This window comes from Nicotiana tomentosiformis, chromosome 4 (assembly GCF_000390325.3).
Source record: "Nicotiana tomentosiformis chromosome 4, ASM39032v3, whole genome shotgun sequence".
Lineage (NCBI taxonomy): Eukaryota > Viridiplantae > Streptophyta > Magnoliopsida > Solanales > Solanaceae > Nicotiana > Nicotiana tomentosiformis.
In genome coordinates, this window is record NC_090815.1 from 121,813,926 (window position 1) to 121,835,602 (window position 21,677).

Genomic DNA, 21,677 nt, shown 5'->3' on the forward strand with positions numbered 1-21,677 from the left:
AATGACACGTTTTTTCCATACAGTAGTATTATTTTCGTATTTTCTTATTTTAGATTTTTGTTACTATATGTTATTTCTTTTGCTTCGGTCATCTTATTATTTTATTTTACTATTGTTACTGTTTATTTTTCTTCTGTCTTTGAGTTGAATGTCTATCGAAAATAACATCTATATCTTTACAAATATAGGCAGAGGCGAATCCAGGATTTCAAAAGGACGAGTGCACTATTTTGAAAAGGTGAATCTAGAATTTACATTTGACGGGCTTAACTTTAGTCTCTTACCCCGAACCCACTACATTTTTGAAATTGTAGGTTTAAAATTATATTCTTTTTTAAAATTTTACTTATTTTCTCACACACACACACACACACACATATATATATATATATATATATATATATATATATATATATATATATATATATATATATATATATATATATATATATATATATATATATACACACATACACACACACATACACACACACACACACATATATATATACACACACACACACACACACACTACTATAGACATCGAAATTTTAACGGATCAAGCCAAATCCTAAATTCAAGATGACTCTTGAAATATTAAGAGTCTATTAGGGTTACTTGGTGGCTACTCCACCCAAACCCTAATTCATGCTTATAAATAAGGCTACATATGTCCTTCAAAGATGATCTCAGCAATCCCATAATGCACAAAGAGATCAAATATACGATCTTGAAATTACATAAAAAATCATGGAATATTCATTAGAGATCAAAAACATGTCAAATATGTCTTGCTCAAAGTTCTAGCAACATTCAAGATCCAAATGGAGTGTTGTTATATGCTTCTTGATCATCAGATACATGAAGGAGATGCATATCATCCCACGTTCGAGAAATACGCCGTTAATGTCCTCGAATTACAGATAACAAATCGGAGGGAAGAATCAAGGGATAAACAAAGTTGTAACATACAATGTTTATCAATAAAATCTTTTTTTTTCTTTATAGTTATTTGTGATTGCAGTTTTATTTTGAACAGTCAATTTCACTTGTACAGGTGCACCCAATAATTATTGCACCATAGGAGTCCTTGAGAATGGGTACACACACATATATTTAAGTAAATTTGAAGAAATATAATATTATTATACGTGGTTTAGGAAGAGGAGTATGAGTTCACGTGAACCCATAGTCTAAGACCTAGATACGCCTCTGAATATAGTAACAAGATTTGCGTATAAACCACTTTTTTCTAACCCTATTTATGAGATTATAATGAGTTTGTTGTTGTTATTATTGTTATACTTTTGTAAAAATCAATTGATTCTCACCTCTTTTTAAAAGGCGTTTCTGGGGCGAGCCCCGGGGTGAGGCGTACCAAAAACGCCCCGGGGCGCTGGTGTGGGGCGAAAGTTTCAAGAGGCGTACGCCTCGCAATTTGGGGCGTATGCTCGGGCGTTCGGGGCACATTTTTTTAGTAAGGAGTAAGCCTGAGAGACTTTTTCAAATTAAAACAAAAATTGTTGAATTAGTCCTTCATATAATACCCAAATTCTCAAAAGTTAGTTTGGTAATTACTCAAAAGGTTTAAAAAAGAACTCAAAAGTATTAAATTTAAAAGTAAAGACTTTTTTTTATTGATTTAAGCCCTAATTCATGGTTTTTCCAATTTTTTATCTTGTCCATTAGTCTGTTAATATCTCTCAAAAGTAACGAATATTTAATTTTTTTTTACAAATAGAAAGAGAACTACATTTTTCTTCATAACAACAAATTCAAAGTTCAAATTGAAGGTTAATCATCCTTTTTGTTTCTCCATATAGAAAACTTTATTCTTTTAGACTCAAATTACTTGTGCTTGTAAGTAATGTATAATAGATTGTTTTGATTAGTTTTGTGTGGGGATGAAGCACACATATATATAGTTTTCTTTAATTTTTATGCAATTTTACCTGTTTATAAATATTAACTGTTATTATATTATTTTATAAAATATTAAAAATTAAATACTTTAGAGTACTTACGCTCCGTGCCTCGGGGCTTACATCCCGCTGAGGCATATATAAAATGCCCCGTCTTACGCCCACGTCTTTTAAAATACTGATTCTCACGTATAGCTAGCTACCCGAGGAATTATGCTAAAAGCGTACTTGGTAAAAATGGTGTGCACCTTTCTCAAGAAGAATCTTTGATTTGATCAAACAGATGATTTGCATCTTCCACTTAGATTTTGCAACTTTAGTGTCTGCATGTCCTCTTTCTGCTCGCAAATGGCTTTGGAATAAGCTATTTTAATATAATACCCCCTTTTAGACTAGGTACCAAATCTTCTCTCGTGTCACTAGCATCAGTTAGGTTACTTTATTTTAATGCATGTTAATATTTTTTATTATTTTTGTGTAACCTACCGTTTGTAGATTCAAACTGTAAAATTAATCATTAATATTTGTATTAGAATAAATTATCTATATTACGTTTTTCGAGATGCGACCCTTTTCCGAACTCTACTTGAACACAAGATACTTTGTGCCCGGCTGATTTAATATCTTGTACAATATGGAAGTTAATTTGCAGACAAACCTAAAGTAATTCTCGTGAGCATGTTGCTGCGTGATTAAATGTACAATTTTCTTGTTCCAACTTATATGGCAGTTCTTTTTTATCTTTTACAAATTTTTAGACTTTTGGAAAAATTGACACCATATTATTATTACACACAACTTTCGCAAGTTTCAAAAATTCAAACCCAAATAGTGATACAGTCTACCATTACTACTCATATTAATATACTGTGCAAGTCAAGTCAACATTTTTAGTTTGTTTAACAAAATGGCGTCACATAAGGTGAGAAAGATGGAACACTAATCAACTGAATTGACAGAATAGAGAGTGTCACTCTTTTATGATCTATTTTTAGCTAAAACAAGCATTTGCCTCTATTTTCTCAAATTAGCGATTTACAATACACTATAGTCGCTTTATAACATTTAACAAGAATGGCAAACTTACATAGATAGTTAAAGTCCAAGTATCATTCTATAAACGAAAAAGGTCCAAATATGCCCTTGTACTACGCAAAATTGAGCGAATTTATCCGTTGTTGATACTTTGGCACAAACATGCCTCGATCGTCCAAGCTTAAAGACTTTAATGGGCCAAATATGTCGTCAAAGTATGTGCGTGAGATCAAATATGCCCTTTATATGGGGCTGATTAAAATAAAGGCATATATATAGTTGGAGCAAGTATTAAATGACAGAAGCATATTTGTACCAAAGTATTAACGACGACGGACAAATCCAGTCAATTCAATGCATATTTGGACCTTTTCAATTCTATAAAAGAATTGAGTGAAGATACTACTACTAAGTTCTAATACGTATTTCACAACACTGTTACGTTTTCTTTCTATTTGTTATCCTATTGTTTACAAGATTAATGTTGACCGAGAAAAATATTGATAACAACCCGTGAAAGGATTCAATCTTATGATACACGAGTTAGGTAACAATAAATAATGAGTCCTTAGTAGAGTACTAGTACTAGTCTATACATACAAAAAAGATACGAGTGGATATTTTGTCTCAGTAATGCCAATCAATATAAATGCAAATGATTCATTCGTTTAAAATGTCCCCACCCAAAATGTCATGATCTGTTTTCAAAGACAACTAGAATGACATTAAATTTAATTTGTGACTTTAGGACTCTTCTCTTGGCTTCTTGATTCACCGTCAGTTGAAATTTGCCTAACAAACAAAAAAAACGTAAGAAGCAAAATGTGTTGCCAATTGATGGTACGTACTAAATTGGATGGATTGCACCACTTCAAAAGGTTCAATCTATCTAGACAACTTAAACAAATCTCATCTAGTTAATGCACGTAAGGCTTGCATGTTATGCCTCATCATACATGCCCCATATGTATCTATATTTTTTTTTTCCGAGATCAACTTGTGCACCTCGATCTCGCTATTTTCTATTAGTACATGTATCGGGTAAGTTTACCCATCAAGACTAAGGCTAATGAGAAATCACTTAGTATTTTTTGTTTGTACTGGAAGTTGAATCCCTATCTCAAATAATTTTTACTTACTTCATTAACTGATAGGCCACACTCGTGAGTGCAACAACATATGTATATACAGAGGCGATATCATGATTTGAAGTTTATGGGTTCAGAATTCTAGTCCATTTAAATTACTAGGTTGTAAGTTAATATTTTATACATATTCAATGAATTTCTTAAGACAAATACAAGACTTGAACTAAAGATACTAGGTTCGGCCGAACCCGCATTCTGCATTCTATCACCGCTCCTCGTATCTATCTATATTGTGTCCAACATATTTTACCTAAGACCAAGGAATTAATCAGATCATATAACACTTTTGACTGTCCGACATGATTTAACGCCCAGATAATTTTATCTAGGATCAAACCTAGTACGATTGATATACACCTCAAACATTCTGTCTAAACAGGGTAAATGCTTTATATGAAAGAGATATGGAACATGGTATAGTACGAAGTGTTTAAAGAAAAGAAAGTAAAAAAAAGCAAGTGCATTGAAGACCAAAAAGAACATAGAAAAGTAGTACAGTACAGAGTTAATAGTTAGGTAAAGGGTTTCGGGGGGGGGGGGTAGTATGACCCACACACACGTGTACTAAGGGGTCCATTTTACAGACCATGTTATGCCACAGAAGAAGAATTTTGGCTGCTTAGTTAAGGTCAACATCTCAATCATAGAGCCATTATTTTGAGTGGACAGACTCGTCTTCTCCACTAAATTAAACACCACTCAATTTTTTTTATATCTTAAGCTAAAGATAAGAGATGTTTGCTTGTTTCTTGTCTTGCCATCCTACAATTCCTACTGTCTTTTGAGAGAGATAGAAGAAAAAGGCACATAGGTTTCAAGTGGCTATAGTGGGCAAAGCAGAAAAAAGAGTTTTTTGCACCAAAAGATCTTTGTTCTTTGACTGTAAAGTCTTTGTTCTATACAATGTTTGTTTCTCTCTGTCCTCTTTCTTGTACCCAAATGGACCTTAGAGTCTAACAACAACCACAATAACAGATTCGGTGTAAACCCATACGTGAGGTCTAGGAAGGATAGTGTGTACGCAGTCTTACTCTTACCTTGTGAAGGTAGAAAGGTTGTTTTCGATAAACCTTCCGCTCAGAAAAGCGAAATCACAACATTGTCGCGACCACGTAGTTAAAAGTAGTGTGCTCTACCGCTGAGCTAAGACGACTTGCTACCTTGCTTCTAATGCAATTCAAAAATTAGCTCATAATGTAATATTAGCTCAAGATCATATAACGAGACAATAATTTATTATCAACGAATGTCGGACACTTAACATCTCCTTCCTCTGCACGCTAGTGGCTAGACATGTAGAGTGCAGACGACATCATAATGTGACCTCATCTAAAAATTTAAGATATTAAAAAACATACACTTTTATAACTTAATTATTTTTTTAGTAGTGGTGAGTCGCACATAACTTATGTTTTAATTGGTAGTTTTATACAGTTATTATATCTTTCTAAATGACAGGAGAGGTACACAATTGCAATGTTAATGCTTCTCTCATGAGGCTCACAAAAAAAAAAAAAAAAAAAAGAATAATTTTTCTGATTTTTTTCAGATGAAAGAATGTGATTTGACAAAGGAAAGAGCAATTCCAGACCAAGAATATCAATGATTATGTTGTTTTCGAGCAGTCCAACTATTTGGTACATTGTCACATCATTGCAAGTCCAGAATTTACATTTATGTACCTAGATTTTGTGTCAATTCTCAGAGCCTAAGCTAGCTTTAAAAAATAGTTAGCCAAAGAAATCAAAGATTTGCCAGAATCCAATCAGACAGTGAGACAAAAAGAAGACTGTACATTGATACTTTCAACATTATAGGATAAATCAATCAGACAGAAATATAGAGAGAATACATATGAAATAAGTGCCAGAATCCAGTGCTTACGCTTCTTGCGACTAATTAATGTATAATACAAGAATTAATTTAATAAGAGGGTGATCAGCAAGTTTCTCATTGTAGGGAGAACAAGGAGAAAAAATTGGAAAAAGAAAAACAAAACTCTTAAGGATCCTATAATCAAACTTACTAACTACTGATGTTACAACGAAAAATGGCTTTCCCTCACTACGATTCGCTACTAAGGAAGATACGAGTATACATTTGATTAAAATCAGAGAATTTACCTCTGATTATAGGCATATATTCCAAATTTTAATCATTCTCAGAAAGTGGACTATGTACTATGAATTTCAGAGCTCCATCTTCTGAGGTAGAGGAGGCAAACTAGAAATATTAATGCATGTATCCCACCAGTCAAAGAATCCAGTTCACATTCTTTGTTTACTGAAACAGAAAGAACCATTGGGACAACGATGCCATACCTCCCAATTGTAATCGTCTATGAAGCAGTCGTTAGTATTGCACCTCTGCTTAACTCGTCACTCACTATTATATCTTGCATCTGTGAATAGTAAAGTAAGGATGATCAAATATGTTTATTTCAAGGCAAACGAGTTCAGCTTGTCTACAGAAAGTGAGGCATCTGACCTCCAAAAGGTCTCTTTCCTTCCATGGCGTCTTTCTTCTCTTGGCAGCTTGAGCATAGGAAAGGGCCATCCCATGGCCGCGAATATCTTGTCTTCGAGGAGCCAGCATGTATTGAAACACCTTGACCTGGCTTTATCTCCACTTGACAGATGGCACATATGAATAACTTAAACATGTTGCACACTGGATATTTCGCGTCTAACCTGCAATCGTGGGAAGAAAGCAAATATAAACACTAGATCTGAGCCCACCGCTATATCTGAAATGGGAGTTCCAATTTGCGCATCAGATGCAAAGAAACACTTAGCATGTGACAAACCTGTCTGAAAGAGATGCAGATCCTTCCTCAAATAGTTCTTCCACTACATCCGGTTCACAAAAATCTTTCTGAATATCAGAAGACGACGCCGAAGTTCTTTTGCGAAACATAGACTTGAATACTCCTTTTCCTGACTTTTTGGGTGGCGGTGGAGGAATTGGTTTTTCTGGGGGATGTACATCGACCACAATACAGGTCGTATCATCTCGAATCCCTTTTGGCTGTACAGCTTCCTGCATATTGGAGTAAGAGTTAAGACTAGATAGAAGCAAATCCAAGTAAAGACATCACATATCAAGTACATAATCATACTTTTACAATTTGGGAGGCGGAAGCATCCGCAGGCATTCCGTGACAGCATTCAACAGCCATTTCTGCAGATAAAGCATCCCAGACACCATCACTTGCTATTACAAGCCTTCCACCTGCTGCTGATAGCTGTTGACATAATGCTTATTGTTTAGAACAGATATGAGATATGACTTCCAATTAGGAAAGAAAAAAAAGTGCTTGTGCAACTAGAAGACCAAAACGTTCAGGCCAATCTAGAAGTTGTTATTCTAACGGGAACATACAAATGAAGAATAAAATCCCTTCTTCAGAAAATGAAAAGAATAAAATCTAGTGTTCCGATGTTTCTAGGCTGAGGGAAGCCAGGAACTACTATGATTTCTATTAAATATTACATAGCTCGCTATATTGACTTAAACTTCTATATGCTGAGTAACATCCAGCAACTCCAAGTACTATCAACTCTATCTCTCCCTCCACCACACACACACATACATTGAGTTCTTGAAAAGGGATGGTATCATTGATGTCAAGCTAATGATGGTAATATACTATGCCTTTGCACTTAAATGCAAAGATACAAAAACGATTCGGGACAAACTAAAATCAGGAAACAGTACACTTTCTCCCCCAATAATTGCACCAATCAAGACTGGATTAAAGGCTTATAGTCATTGTGTATCATCAAACAAGCATCCAAAGCCAAAAAAAAATGCAAAACCACCAGGCCGTGGAAAATCGTTTCCAGGAAAACCAAAGAAAGAAATTTTGACTAGAGTCCACCCTCACTGTCAAACACAGGGTTTACTGACATTTCAACCAAGAAATCTTAAAAGCTTTAGTATAGAGCCTAAAATCAAACTGTACTATTCATACCCCAAATTTGACAAAATATAGAATAGTGGGCAAGAGGTAGAGCTGTTTATTTATTTATTGTGCCAAGAAGTAGAGTCTTTCCAGGTGAACTCAAGCTGCAAATCTATTGTTGCAGATACACAAAGGAAATGAAGAGCAATGGGATAAGCACATAAAAAACAGAGCAGAAAACATCATAGACCAACCTTCACTTGCTTCACATAGGGTACAGGAACTATATATTCGCCAACATCCATATCTCCAATGGATCTCGAGAGGCAGAGCCCACCAGGCCAACATCTCAAAGGACCAATCTGAAATGAATTTCAATCACTGGTAAGACAAAGCACAAAGCTAACCCACTTCCCAAAACTTCTTCCGGGAGAAGAAAGTCTGAGAAAATGAAAATTAAAAAGTGAACCATAAAATAGGACATGCCAATACATAGTAAATGAGTCGTGGCCTATAGCTGCTAACTTCAAGGAGACAAGGGGGAAGAGGTATTTTTTGTATGTTCAAGTGGGGCCCGGGGGGGTTGTTGTCGTGATGTTTTAAAACCAGAGACCATATGTAAACATGACAACCAACATACCTCTGTACCACCACCAGCATTAAGCCGGCCAACTTCTCCACCACAGGCTGTTATACGTTCCCTCCTATTCAATTAAAAACATATATAATCAATACCTTAATGCAAGAGGTGAAAGTATATTAATCAATTGGTGAAAGGCATTAATCTTACTCCTCTTCATTGCAGTCAAGCCTATGATCGGCTGATAGATAATAAATTCCTCCTTCAGCTGATTCTAGTATGCACCGAGAATCGCCAACTGATGCAACTGTTACAACCCATCCTTCAATTATGACAAACGTGACTGTTGTCCCTGAGGTTTTTGCTGCATAGTATAGTAGGAGGCAATTAGATCGTTTCGACAATATTGGAAATAAGGTAATTGGAGATAGTAACAATAGAAGCCAAAATCCAGAAAGAAAAAAGCATATAGCAAGAGCTGAAGAAAACATGTAGAATATCATCCGAAGCAAATATGAAGGCTAGAATTCAAAAGCCTCAAAGTAATAACAAGTCTTGCATCAACATGTGGAACATCGCAAGCTTTGTGCTATGTTTGATCAAGCAGGCATAATACCAACACAAAACTAAACCCTTTTTATGCATACCAAATTGCAATATCATGTTTCCAGAAATGAATAAAGAAATTACTCATACCTCTTTCTTGGAAATCTTTATCTGTTTTGACAAATCCTGCAACCAAAGCTCTAGGAAGTGCTGCAACCCATTCATCTCTGCTAAGATCTGGAGGAATAGCACTCAACACATTCTGCAAGAGATTTTCTTTAGCATATATAGCGGCTGCTGACCCATTGTGCCCATCAAATAACTGCAAAGGTGGGAGATTACAAATTATAAGACGGACATTATTTAAGAAAGGAAAAGGGAGTGCAAATAATTGAAATTTAACATCTTAAAAAGAATTTCAAGGTCAACAGCAAAGATTTTCGCTAGAAGTTAACGCAGAAATTCCATACTTGAAACACGCATTAAAATTGAGAAGAACTGAAATGCATCTCTCCTGATATGTCAGGAAGTTGGGGAAAAATAAAAGTAAATCACGGTGACAAAAGCCATTATAAAGATAAGGCCCATAAATAGAAAATAAGAAAAAGGAAAAAGACCACCAACTTATAAAAGCAGAGATGGAAACTATCTTATAAGATTTACAAGTCAAAAACATAACTTACGACACAGAGTTGTACAACTAGAGATATCATTAGAATATTTCAAGAAACCAACCAAATTCACAAGGCACCGAATCCTAGATAACAAACAGCAGGCTAGTCGGTATCAAAGTTGCATCACAGCCACATGTCGCATTAGCCAGTTTCCGCGAATGCTTATCTGAACAATAAGTTAAGTTCACTTTATTTTTTGATAAGGAAACTTATTTATTAATTGATGGGGTAATTTTTTGGCATACAAGCCGAATACCGAAAAGTAGAGAATCTACAAGAGACACTCAATCATCTATACAAGCAGGGACTTCATGGTGCACCAAAAGGAAACTAAAGATAAAAAGACTATTCCTTAGATTTAAAAAGCATTTTCTATCCTTCAAGCGATCTCCTATTCTCTCCTTACATACAACCAACACAAGAGCTAATGAGGCAACATCCCATGCCTTAAGTTCTACTTGTTTAATGAATACAACTTTCTTTATCTCCATGGATTGTTATATAGCATAACTAAATGGTGGCCATCAAACTTTTAAAAGCGAATCAACCTCAATATACGCCTCTACTTCCTAGATGCTGTACAATGATAATAGGAACAAACAAAGAGTTCTCCTTCTTGAGCTGACTACTTGCATTATGCACAATCCATCTTAGACAACAAAGTCAAAGAAGCAAAAGCAGCACCTTTAAAAGACTATCCTCCCTCAGTACCAACAAGCAATTGTTTTTCTCAACCATATACACAAAATAAAGCACTGACTGGATTCAACAAGAAATCTATCTGATAATCCAACAATAACAAATATTAACACAAAGACATATATAACAAGGAATCTACAGCATTAGCATATAAATGGGACATTTTCCTCAAGAAGCATAAGAAACTTACTCCAAATACAGAATAAGTGGCAACTCCATCACCCAAAACTCGCTGACATTCGGTCTTAACAAACGTAAAGTCTTCGCCTTTTTTGCTCTGACTAGCTTGACCATGAGAAATCTCAGGTCTTTCAATCTTCTCATTAGCCAATTCACGCTTTAACAACACAGACAATGGGACCGTTTGATGTTCACCCTTAGACAACATTATTAGGTCCCTCTCTCAAATCAGATAAAGACTATATCGTTTTTTCCAATCAAAACAAATGTAACTTCCCAAAATTACTCCTTCATTGACTGTCAATGTATTTGGTCAACGCAAATCCAACGATGACCTATACGCACAAAAGATTAAACATCCACATCAATACATCTTAAATCACAAAATCTAGCCTAAATATCTAATCAAATACACGATCACAAGGAATGAAGGAATGAAACTAATCTCACTATTTTAATATAATCAAAGATCTCCTCATAATGAACATTAAAAATCAAGAATAAAAAACCCCAGATTCCAAACTCATGTATTTTTATCAGGGAAAATGTAAAAGAACATAAAATTAGAAAATGCGAGAAAAAAATGCAATTACAAAAACGTAAAAAGAAAAACGCACGGTGTGAAGATAAAAGTTCCATAGTGGTGCGTATACAATACTGTTTTTTTCTTCTGTTTTTTTCCTTGGGGACAGAGAAAAGAGTTGTCAATGTTTAAAGGCGCATAAAATGGAGTTTTTGGCCTTAATTTTTGTTTCTCTTTTTTTCTTGTTGCTATGTGTAGTTTGTTTCTTTTTTCTGGGTATTTTGGTTTCTGAAAAAAGATAGAAGAAGAAAGAGGAGGTGTTGTATAGATTTGCAGAAATGGTGGTTTAATTTGTTGCATAACATAATGTTAGATGTAATGTAATAACATGTGTGCTGACAATGTCCGAGAAACGCACTGTTTGTTTGATTCGGCGTTAACTAAATTAAAACTAAATTAAAACTAAAATAAAAGCTGGAATATATGAGCTGTTATTTACCTTATCCTGCACATTTCTTACTCTATCCTGCTAGCTTGCGCTCCTTGGCGCGTTTTCTTCTTTTCTTTTTCCCTTTTGGGAAAAGAATACCATTTCTGTTAGGATAACCGAAAACAATTTCTGAACGTTTTCAGAAAAAGAAAAAGGTAAGTTACTACTTGTAATTATTCAATAAAAAGTTTTTATTGCAACTGGTTCAAAGTACTTTCTTCTACAGTATTTTTCATAGAAAAAATACCTTTAAAATATTTTGTAAAAAGGTTTACATACAATTGCCAAACAACCAACTTTTTTCGAATAATAATATGAAAAACTGCATGATTATCGTACCATTCATGTTTCTTCTCATAAATATTCTACCTTCTTATAAAAGTCTAAAAGACTAAAGTTTGTGCTCCACGAAAGTGTTTGGGCTAAATTGTCATAATTATGTGTGAGCTTAATCAATATTAATTAAGAAAGTTTTCGAAGGCCGGCACGTATCAGCAATTTGTCGTCAACAAAGGATGAAGGCGAGGTCGAAGACTCAATAGAGGTCGAGAACGAGGACGAGTACTCTCTTTAGCAGAGTAGTAACGACTAGTTTTAGAAATAAGACTTTAAAGAAAATATTTCAGTGAATATTCCTCCGATATGATACTATTAGGGTTTCTATGGCTCATATGCCCTTATAAATAGAAAGATATGTAGCTATATGAAGAATTGGACACTCGTTGTAAAAAACTACACATTGACATTCTCTGAAAATTCTTGTTTTATCATTGACATACAAAATATACCTTTTCTTGAGATCTTTGTCTATCGTTTCTCCCACGATCCAAGGAGGATGTGAAAATTGTAAGGCTTGTCATCATCTATCGTTGCGAGAGGGGATATCAAAGAAGCTCACCCTTTTCGGGTGACTCCTATGCATTTATTTATATAAATATCATTCATTGTTATTTATTGCTATTTAATGCTACCATTTTATTCTTCGATATCGAATATTACTTTATTGTCACCATTTACTGCTACTCAAATAGTACTCGTAACATCTTGCTATAAAATCGGTTGATTAATCTTTTGGATATTAATATTGGCTAAGATTAATTTCATTCTATTAGAAAATCTAATTGTTTAAACCTGGATCTAAATTTTGGGTCAAACAGAAAGCTTAATGAAATTACAGTTTATATTCTAAGCTATATTACATAAAGGGTAGTTTGATGCATGAAGCATTTTATATTTATGCAGGGTTTGGGGAAGGACCGCACCCTAAGAGGTGTGATGTAGGCTTATCCTGATGCAAGTATCAATGGCCGATTTCACGACGGATTTCACGACTGACACTCGTGACATATAAATTGTAGGAAAATAACTTTAATTTGTCGTTGCTCTAATGGTAAGCAATATTATGTAACATATATTTAAAAGAAGCCGAGAAAAAATTGGAAGGGAATTGCATATTAAAACTTTGGACTGACTTTCTTGTCAACAACTTCTGTTATGCACTTACTCTGAATAGGCCCTCTTTTACATGTGAGTTGTAACAAATAAAATTAAAAAAAGAAAAGAAAAGAAAGAGAATGGAGCACTTTTTGTGATCCATTTTATTAAATAGGAAAAGCCGACTTATCACTTGAAAGTTGAGTCGGCCAATGAGTAACTGATTGGCACGTAGAGTTAAATTTGAAGCGGCTCACACTAATAATTACACTACTCGAAAAACTTTTTTTTGCGGGTGAAAAAAAAAATATTTTTGCGCACTTAGTGTTTAGACTAAATTGACAAATTTAATTTTAAAGATTAATTTGATAATACGTACTACTTTATGAATAGCAAAATTTATATACAAGATATTTGTCTAATATTTATTGATTTGTTAAAGTTCAACTTGAGTATGTTTTCTCCGGAAATATTCCCTCTATGTATGTTCAGAAAGGATGGAGTCAAAATACAAACATCAAATTATTTAATCTCTATTTAAATCTAGATATTATTTAAAAATTTAAAAATTTAAAAATAATTTTCAAAAGGGATCATAAATAATTACTATAAATCACAAACATTGTGATATATAAAGAACCGTAGTTAAATTATTTGACTTTTAAGTGGTGATAATATTATATAAAACGAGATTAAGACTTAAGAGACATTATTATTTGTTAATTGTCGAGACGTTGATGATAATAGAGGCCTAATTAATCTAATTAAAAGACATGCATCCCAATTAAATGGAGAATATAGTTGTTTTTATCTTAGATTAAAATTATTCTTTTTAAGCAATTTATTATCATCTTGGTTGTAAAATAGACTTTCATTTTACATAAAATTGTTACTACAGTCTAGCTTTGAAAATAAAAGGAAAAATAAGATATTGTGGAGAAATATGGGATTATGATTTAATGTGGGGGTAACATTTTTTTCTCTGCTGTCTGTGTTTCAACCAAATGCTTTGACCTCCAAATGGCCCCCGAAATCCACGGCGTCAATCACATGTTGCACTTTTTGATATTTCCCTCTTCTACGCGCACCTACCATGTGTTTCCTTCAACTGTTTTTTTTATTTTTATTTTATGGGATTTGATAATCCGAATTGAGTTGAGAAATCCCAATAATTCGTTAAACTCTCTCTCTAAATATAAAAGAAAAATAAAGCAAAAAAAGAAGAAAAGAATTAGCTAGAAATCAAGTGAGAGAATGAAACTCTAATAATATCTTAGTAACACGCAAAGAAATGTTAAAAAGCAAGCGCATATCACAAAACGAGACTCTGAAATAAAGACTAAATTGGATTAAACCATCGGCTATCGAATTAGACTCCCTACGTTTCATTAAATTTTTATGCTAATAACTTGCGCTTATCGCTTAAAGATATTAGTATGACTTATGGTTAGAGCTGTCAATATGGGTCGGGCCGGGCCGGGTTAGTCTAGTCCAATCCAGCCCATGTAGGCTTTAGTAAATAACGAGTTGGGTTGGGCTAGCCCATCATTTTGATGGACCTTATAATAGTCAATCCACCCCAGCCCTATGTGTTCCTTGGGCTCCCATGAGCCGGCCCATCATCTTTTAAAATATAATTTTATATTTTTTCTTTAAGTTCTAACCTAAAAAAAGATAAATATTTAAAAGTTAAAAAATATCTTATTGGAAAATTTTTGTGAATCTTAATAACTTTTTATACTGTTCCAATATATCACAATAAACACTAAAAAAGTAAAAGACAAGACTATATTTCATTCACTAAAAGTCAAAACTCAAAACAAACTATTCAAGAGAACGTCCATGACGCTTATGGGGTATCCAACACATCTTCTTCAAACACATTTGAATCCGCTTGTGATAAGGTTGTCTTAACATCTTCACTTTCATCTACATCTACAATTCATACGCAATATTAATTAGTTAAATCTTAAAATAATAACATTTTAAAACTAATAATATTCAAATTCACATAAAAAAATATTACAAGTTTGAGTTTGGGAAAAGTCGTGCAACCAGTTTCAAGTAGTAACAAGTATTTGGACATTTTCATGATGGATGCAACTTCTGTACTTTGTCGGAACAAGCACACTAATGCTAAATGTTGATTCCGACACTACAGTGGTAATAGGAATACTAAGTACATCACGTGCCATCACTAAAAGATCGGGATATTTTCTAGAATGGTCCTTCCAATACATCTCTTGAAACTTCTCAAGATCAAGCTTTGATTCCTCTAACTAAAGATCCAATTCTGACTTTCCATCGCTAGAGGCAGTATACATTTTATATATTTTAAATAAATATTTTTATTAGGCCCACGAGCCGGCTCACCCCAGCCTCAATTAAGCCTAACAAGCCACATGCTTATTCGGGCCGGGCTTAAAAGCCTCGTTTTTAAATGGGTTTCAAAAAATCTAGCCCAACCCTGCTAAATTACGAGCTGAACTAGGCCGGCCCAATAAATCAAGCCCATATTGACGGCTCTACTTATGGTGCATCATAAATGGACACAGATTTGATGACTTGACTACTGACATGGCAAAAATTTTAAAGTTGAGTATGATTGAGAAAACACGCAATTTGAACAAGAAAAGATTTAGGCAAGTATACGTAGATCCATTGACCATCAACTAAATCAACTAAAAGTTTTAAAATACATCTAACATCATTGGATCATCAATATTGAATCATGACAATGCTTCTAAAGGCTACAAAAGTTTGGACATTACTCCATCTAATTCACTTTAATTAATTTGTTTTGGCTGTTTTCACATATATTAAGGTATCCATCTTTTAATATTAATTAACAATAAAATTGATCATATTAATCTTAATTTGTTCATTGGAAATATAACAAATACTCCTAGGCTTTTTACTCTAAAGACAACTTTAGAAAAAAAGAGTTAATTTTTTCTTGACATCTGAAAATATTAAATATTGTGGACTACAAAAAAAATGCCAAAAAATTAATTAAAGTGGATGGGGAGGAGTAATGTTTGGCTGCTTATTGATTGAATATTCTAATATTAGTGATAGTAATTAACTTGAAGCGGAACAAGCCAGGATGTAAACTGGAATAATTGTGCGACATAGCGATTGAATCAAGAATTTAATCTATCTAATCTTATTAATAATACAAAAATTAATAGTCCTTGATTAATTGCTCAATTTAATGAAACTAATTAAATCACCATCTTAGCTTTAACTTGCTAGAGAGGGTCAAATTGGATAACCAGTCAACTTCAGTTATCTTTAGACCAGATCATACGGGAAAAAATGCAGCTGTCACTTGACATTAATCCCCATTTATTACTCTAAAACTTCCCTTTGTAGTATATGATTTTCTTTTCACAAATGGGAAAGAGCAATGACTTTGCTAACTCGTCAATAAAATTAAAATATGCAACTTTCAGCTTTTGTATCAATATTATGCAACTAATATTTTATATGAAAAACCTCCAAATATGGCCGAAAAATTAAGTCTAATTAGCATGCAAGGTTTAGCTGAGTTGGTTGGGTGATTGGTTTCTCTGATGAGACCTGAGATCGATTCCCCTCACCAGCAACCTCTTCAGTTAGAGCTTGTCATACCGGGACTTGCCTAGTACAGTGTACACCCGAAGGGTATTGGCTCCAGGTTTCCCTGGATTTTTTTTTTAAAAAAAAATAAGTCTAATCCGAAATATATGGTATTTATTTTGGCAGTACATATATATACATATAAAATTATCTTGTAATTATATTTATGTCAACCACTCACTTTATGTATATTTTCATGTGTAAAAAACAATACATATAGGGTGATGAAGATAGAGCAGAGCACGTTGTGGTGTATAAAATAGTAAGAGAAGAAAGCTGTAGCAGTGGCACACAGCAAATGTAGCAATCAAACAGGTTGTCCAAATTACATCAAATCATATGTCTAGAGTAAGCTACGCATATTTGCTGCCATGGTCAATTCACACCTAGATTTGGTCAATTATCATACATATTATTTTAATTTATTACTACTTTTCTATTCTATTTTTCTATTGCTGCAAATATTTTTCTTCTTGCCCATTACGTACAGCTAGCTTTTCTGGACCGCGAGGATTTTAGCCAGATATTCAGCTCTACCGTATTACATACAAGAGGGAAAATTACTTTAACCTGCACTTATCACCTAACTTCTCTATTCTATGCATGAAATTAATTTTCTATTTTTATCATCACAGTGCATACTAGCTACGGGTTCAACTGAACCCATAACTTTAAAAATATAATGGATTCAATATTAAAAATCTTAAAATTGAACCCATAGGATTTAAATCTTGGATCCGCCTCTGATCATAGTTAATATATATTGGCTCTTATGATTAATTATTTAGTTTGATGCAAAATACTGAGCGTGTATATTGTTTGTTATTACAAAGTTTTCATTTAACATATTTCCGAGTTTTCAGCCAAAATATTATTCAGCGGCACGCTATAGTAATAATATAACTGGGGTATGTTGTTGTAGCCAAAATAATGTTCAAATAATAAATTAAACGTTTAACTTGCAAAGTTAATTAATAAAAGTAAAATATAACAAAGGAACCAACTCTATTTTTCTCCAAAAAGGTTAGTATAAGCTAGAGTTTTCCCTGTGGTTCTTTCTAACTGACGAACGCAAGAGAAGAAAAGATTAGCTGTTCAATTTGCACGTCAAAAGGAGGAACATAACGGAGTTGCAAAAAATATTAGTAGTACTACTAACAACTAAACTACTAGTATCATTTTTCAATGACTTTTTCTGAATCAAGATCAACCCTCCTTGTTGTGCTGCTGACAGATGTACTAAAACTTGTGCGACAACATATTAGACAGAGAAACAAAGTGCACAGCAAATTCTCATCTCCTGCAAAAGTCACCAGTTGTTCATTAGAGAGACAAACAATGACAACCAAGAAAGTGAGCACATATTTAACAGTCTAATAGTTCCTTTTGTAGACATAGATTTAAGAAGGAAAAAGGGAGAGTTAAGGGGTTGGGGTGATAGTGGCCCTCACACCATCTATATGTTGTTCAATAATCTCTAGTAGTAGCATATATGTGAGATCATGTTTCCCATTTCCCACCTACAGAAACATCTACAATTAATGTGCTAAAGTGACATTTAGTTCTATAGTTATTCTTGCACTTTGTCTCCACCAGCTATTTAATCCACAACTAGCTGCTATGTATGATATTTTGTTCAAGCAGCTAGCTGTAATTACAGTTGTCTGCAGACTATAACACAACATGTCAACATTTGCAAGTTGTATCTTTAAAAATTATGCATAAGATGAAAAGTCATACTTCAACATATGAACGTTAATAAATCCGTCCATTAGACTATTGTATAAATGATGTACTTATATATGCCCTTTTCCCTGAAAATCTGGCTTCAGATCAAACAAACCAATTGCAGAAGTTCATTTTTGACTTAGACAAATGACAACTTCCTAAAAATAAGGAGCAAGTTTCAGAATTTTCAAGTCCAGTAGATAAGTGTAAAACATATATGACTTTAATCCGATGGAAAGCTTCTCTCTTTCATTGTCGTTTTGATATAAACTCATGTATTAGAAGCAATATGTCACTGAAGTTTACATATGCAGAGACAAGTATGAATAGTTAGTCTTAAAGAGTCAGCAGCGTGTGAACGATAAAATTATATCGTCATTTGTCATATCAATATTTACCATATAGTATATTCTGAAAATATTACTGCAAAGAAAAAGAAAAAGTCTCAAAGATTCTTTACAAGTCCTTGTACCTGGATATTGAAAGGCTTCACTGCTTGAGCATTGTAGATATGTACCCTAATTTGTAGAGGTTTCAGTACTTTCACTCTCACTGACATTGTTTACCCTTATGATATACGCCTATAGAGAAAGGAAAAGAGATACAGTTCAGAACTTCAAATTGCATAATAATCTGCTTCTTTCATTGTACTCGTGTCAACAAGAAGTTGTAATTAGAAAGAACGTATTATTGGACAATGTTGCATGTCTCAACTTTGTTGAACATAGGGTATGGAACATGAAATTTGAGCTAAAGATGCTCAATGACAAACTTACAAACATCCTTAATATTCAGAAGTGTCACCTTAAATTTTGTAGGGCGTATCAAATGGAAGACAATTGCATCTCCATCAGCCAAGTCATGATCCACAGCAAACTTCTTCCATCCACCACTCAGTCCATTTTTTTGGGCCAAGTATACTGTTGGCCACTCTTCTCCTGTTTCATCTATTAAGGTGATAGTGTCATCTCTTCTTGGAAGATTCTTCCTGCAGAAATTAGATGGTAGACCCTGCATTCATGAGTTGCAAATGAATTAGCATCCTCCTTGTTCATTCTAATTGATTCGATTATCGTAACTGCATAACAGTTTGGTATTAAAAACCTAACCATAACTATAGAAAAGAAAGAAAAACCCTCACAAGATATGCAACTCATTATGTGAGCTATAGCATCCACTTACCTGTAGCAAGTTGACTGCTTTATTTTCTAAGTAGTAGTTCCACTTCTTATGGACAGTTCCTTTAGTTATTTTTTAGGTGAACTTGACAGTGTAAGAATGCTTTTACATTGTAAGTGTATAGAAGTTAAAATCTTTTTGCATTGATTTTATTTAAACCGGGGGCTTTATACTTTCTGAGATAAGTGTGAAAACTTTTGGCCCATAAGTTTTCACTCTTTGGAAATGTAAACTGATCTATTTCTAGAGAGGACTATATAATCTATTAAAAATTTGGGCAAAGACAACACTTCTATGAATCAATATATCTATCAACTACACCGCAATCCCAAAACTAGTTGGGTTGGCTATATGAATCCTTTGTATTTTTTCCACCTTATTTCGAATAGAATAAAAAGCTTGGCGCTCGGAATGCTGGATCATCCTATAAAGTTTGGTGCAGCATTTTTCATTGCATGAGCAGTTAATACAACTGATTTCCAAATCCTTAAGCTGAGCTTTTAGCTACTTACTTGCCTACAGGGTCAACGGTGACAAAATTTAAGTTCTATGCATTGGCTGTGTGAAAAATATTACCAAATAAAAGATAATAGCTGGCAACTCCATTTAGTAAGCACTGATTGATAACTTAGAATAAATGCAGTATGTAAAACCTGCTATAAGAGGTTAAAACTGACCAGCCAAAAACCTCCAGAAACATGGGAGGGAAGCATTGATCTGACTAAGATTGGATAGTCAGGTCCAAGACTTGCTTCAAGTTTCTCTGCTTTCTCTATGGAAGCAGCCCTTTCTTCGTCCGTAGCATATACCATATTCGACGAATCCCTCTTCCTTGGGGTGGACATCCTAAACAAACAAACGTTGAACGCATTACATGACATATAATATAGTATAAGCTTTCTCATTTTCACCTTCAACAACAACAATAACCCAATAAAATCCCACAAGTTGAGTCTGGCTAGGTTAGAGTGTACGCAGACCTTAACCCTACCCAAGTTAGGTTAGAGTATACGCAGACCTTACCCCTACCAAGGGATAGAGAGGCTGTTTCCGATACACCCTAGGCAAATTTCACATGCATCAATGGTAAAAAATGAAAGCCTTTTAATAACAAGAAAAAATTGTGTATACCTTCTAGGTATCATCACCCTTTCATAATAAATCACCTGTACTCCAAAAATGGGTAGATAAACAATGTTGTTAAAATGATTTAAAAGATAAACATAGAGTGAAGCAATTCGGGCCCAAAAAGAAAAAAGAGAAGAGAAAATTAGGAGTAGTATGTACTTCTTTGAATTCAGGAGCAGGTTTGTTAGCAACACGAGGTGATCTTCGAACTGAAACAAGCTCTGTTCTGATAATCCTAGGTTTCACCTTCTTCATCTATTAATTCCCAAAAAAAAAAAAAGAAGAAGAGAAAAGTGGGTTAATCATTCGGGAAAATACAGCGAAAAGGAAGGACAGCAAAAGAGAGAAAAGAAGGAGCATAAAAACGTACAGGAGAAGGTTTGGGGGAAGAGGAAATTTTGAGAGCTTGAGTAAGCAGAGGGAGATTGAGTTCCTCCATTCTTTTCTTGTTTTCTTCCAATCGCTGTTGGCGTAATTCCTCATATTTGACCTTCGACATCACCATTTTTGTTTTTCTGGTTCTGGATCTTTTTGAGTTTTTGACAAAAAACAAAGGTATTCTGAATGTTACAAGAGATTGAAAAAGATAGAGAAGAGGAACATCTAACAAAGAGACATTTCTTATAGATAGTAGAGAGAGCAGAGTCGACCGTTGGAATACCACTTCAGTCTCGCACCCCCCACCCCACCCTCTGCTACCCGCCCCAATATTAGCCTCTGCATTTCTTGAATAGTGTACGGAACTAGCTTCTTATTGGGCAAGGTCTAATCAAACCGCCAATTTAGCCATTTCAAATCTTCTTTTTTATTTTGGAATAAAATATAATTTCCTTTACTCTTGATGGAAAGAATTTTTTTACTTCGGATAACGATAATAATCTCGAGA

At 34.1% G+C, this 21,677-nt stretch overlaps 2 protein-coding genes across 2 annotated transcripts; both read right to left on the bottom strand.

Moving 5' to 3' along the window:
- Positions 1–5,878: 5,878 nt before the first annotated feature.
- On the bottom strand, positions 5,879–11,567 carry LOC104112089 (probable protein phosphatase 2C 12). Its single transcript, XM_009621923.4, has 10 exons — positions 11,306–11,567; positions 10,699–11,023; positions 9,286–9,457; positions 8,800–8,953; positions 8,650–8,713; positions 8,264–8,371; positions 7,224–7,349; positions 6,912–7,144; positions 6,593–6,795; positions 5,879–6,506 (listed from the first exon to the last, which is right to left on the bottom strand). Exons 2-10 carry the CDS (start codon positions 10,894–10,896, stop codon positions 6,484–6,486), a joined length of 1,281 nt encoding a protein of 426 aa, XP_009620218.1. The 5' UTR covers positions 10,897–11,023; positions 11,306–11,567; the 3' UTR covers positions 5,879–6,483.
- A 6,177-nt stretch (positions 11,568–17,744) lies between these two features.
- LOC104112090 (B3 domain-containing protein At5g42700-like) lies at positions 17,745–21,463 on the bottom strand. Its single transcript, XM_009621924.4, has 7 exons — positions 21,162–21,463; positions 20,951–21,046; positions 20,795–20,829; positions 20,341–20,509; positions 19,289–19,495; positions 18,957–19,065; positions 17,745–18,056 (listed from the first exon to the last, which is right to left on the bottom strand). The coding sequence occupies exons 1-6, from the start codon at positions 21,294–21,296 to the stop codon at positions 19,003–19,005; spliced, it is 705 nt and encodes a 234-aa protein (XP_009620219.1). The 5' UTR covers positions 21,297–21,463; the 3' UTR covers positions 17,745–18,056; positions 18,957–19,002.
- Between the last annotated feature and the right edge of the window lie 214 nt (positions 21,464–21,677).

Coding starts and splice junctions, on each gene's coding strand:
- LOC104112089 (XM_009621923.4), bottom strand. CDS start 10,896: ATGTTGTCTAAGGGTGAACATCAAACGGTCCCATTGTCTGTGTTGTTA. Junction 8,954..9,285: donor TAAAGATTTCCAAGAAAGAG/GTATGAGTAATT, acceptor TATACTATGCAG/CAAAAACCTCAGGGACAACA. Junction 7,350..8,263: donor CCTATGTGAAGCAAGTGAAG/GTTGGTCTATGA, acceptor TTATGTCAACAG/CTATCAGCAGCAGGTGGAAG.
- LOC104112090 (XM_009621924.4), bottom strand. CDS start 21,296: ATGGTGATGTCGAAGGTCAAATATGAGGAATTACGCCAACAGCGATTG. Junction 20,510..20,794: donor AGGGTGATGATACCTAGAAG/GTATACACAATT, acceptor TTGTTTGTTTAG/GATGTCCACCCCAAGGAAGA. Junction 19,496..20,340: donor TTTCTGGAGGTTTTTGGCTG/GTCAGTTTTAAC, acceptor TCATGAATGCAG/GGTCTACCATCTAATTTCTG.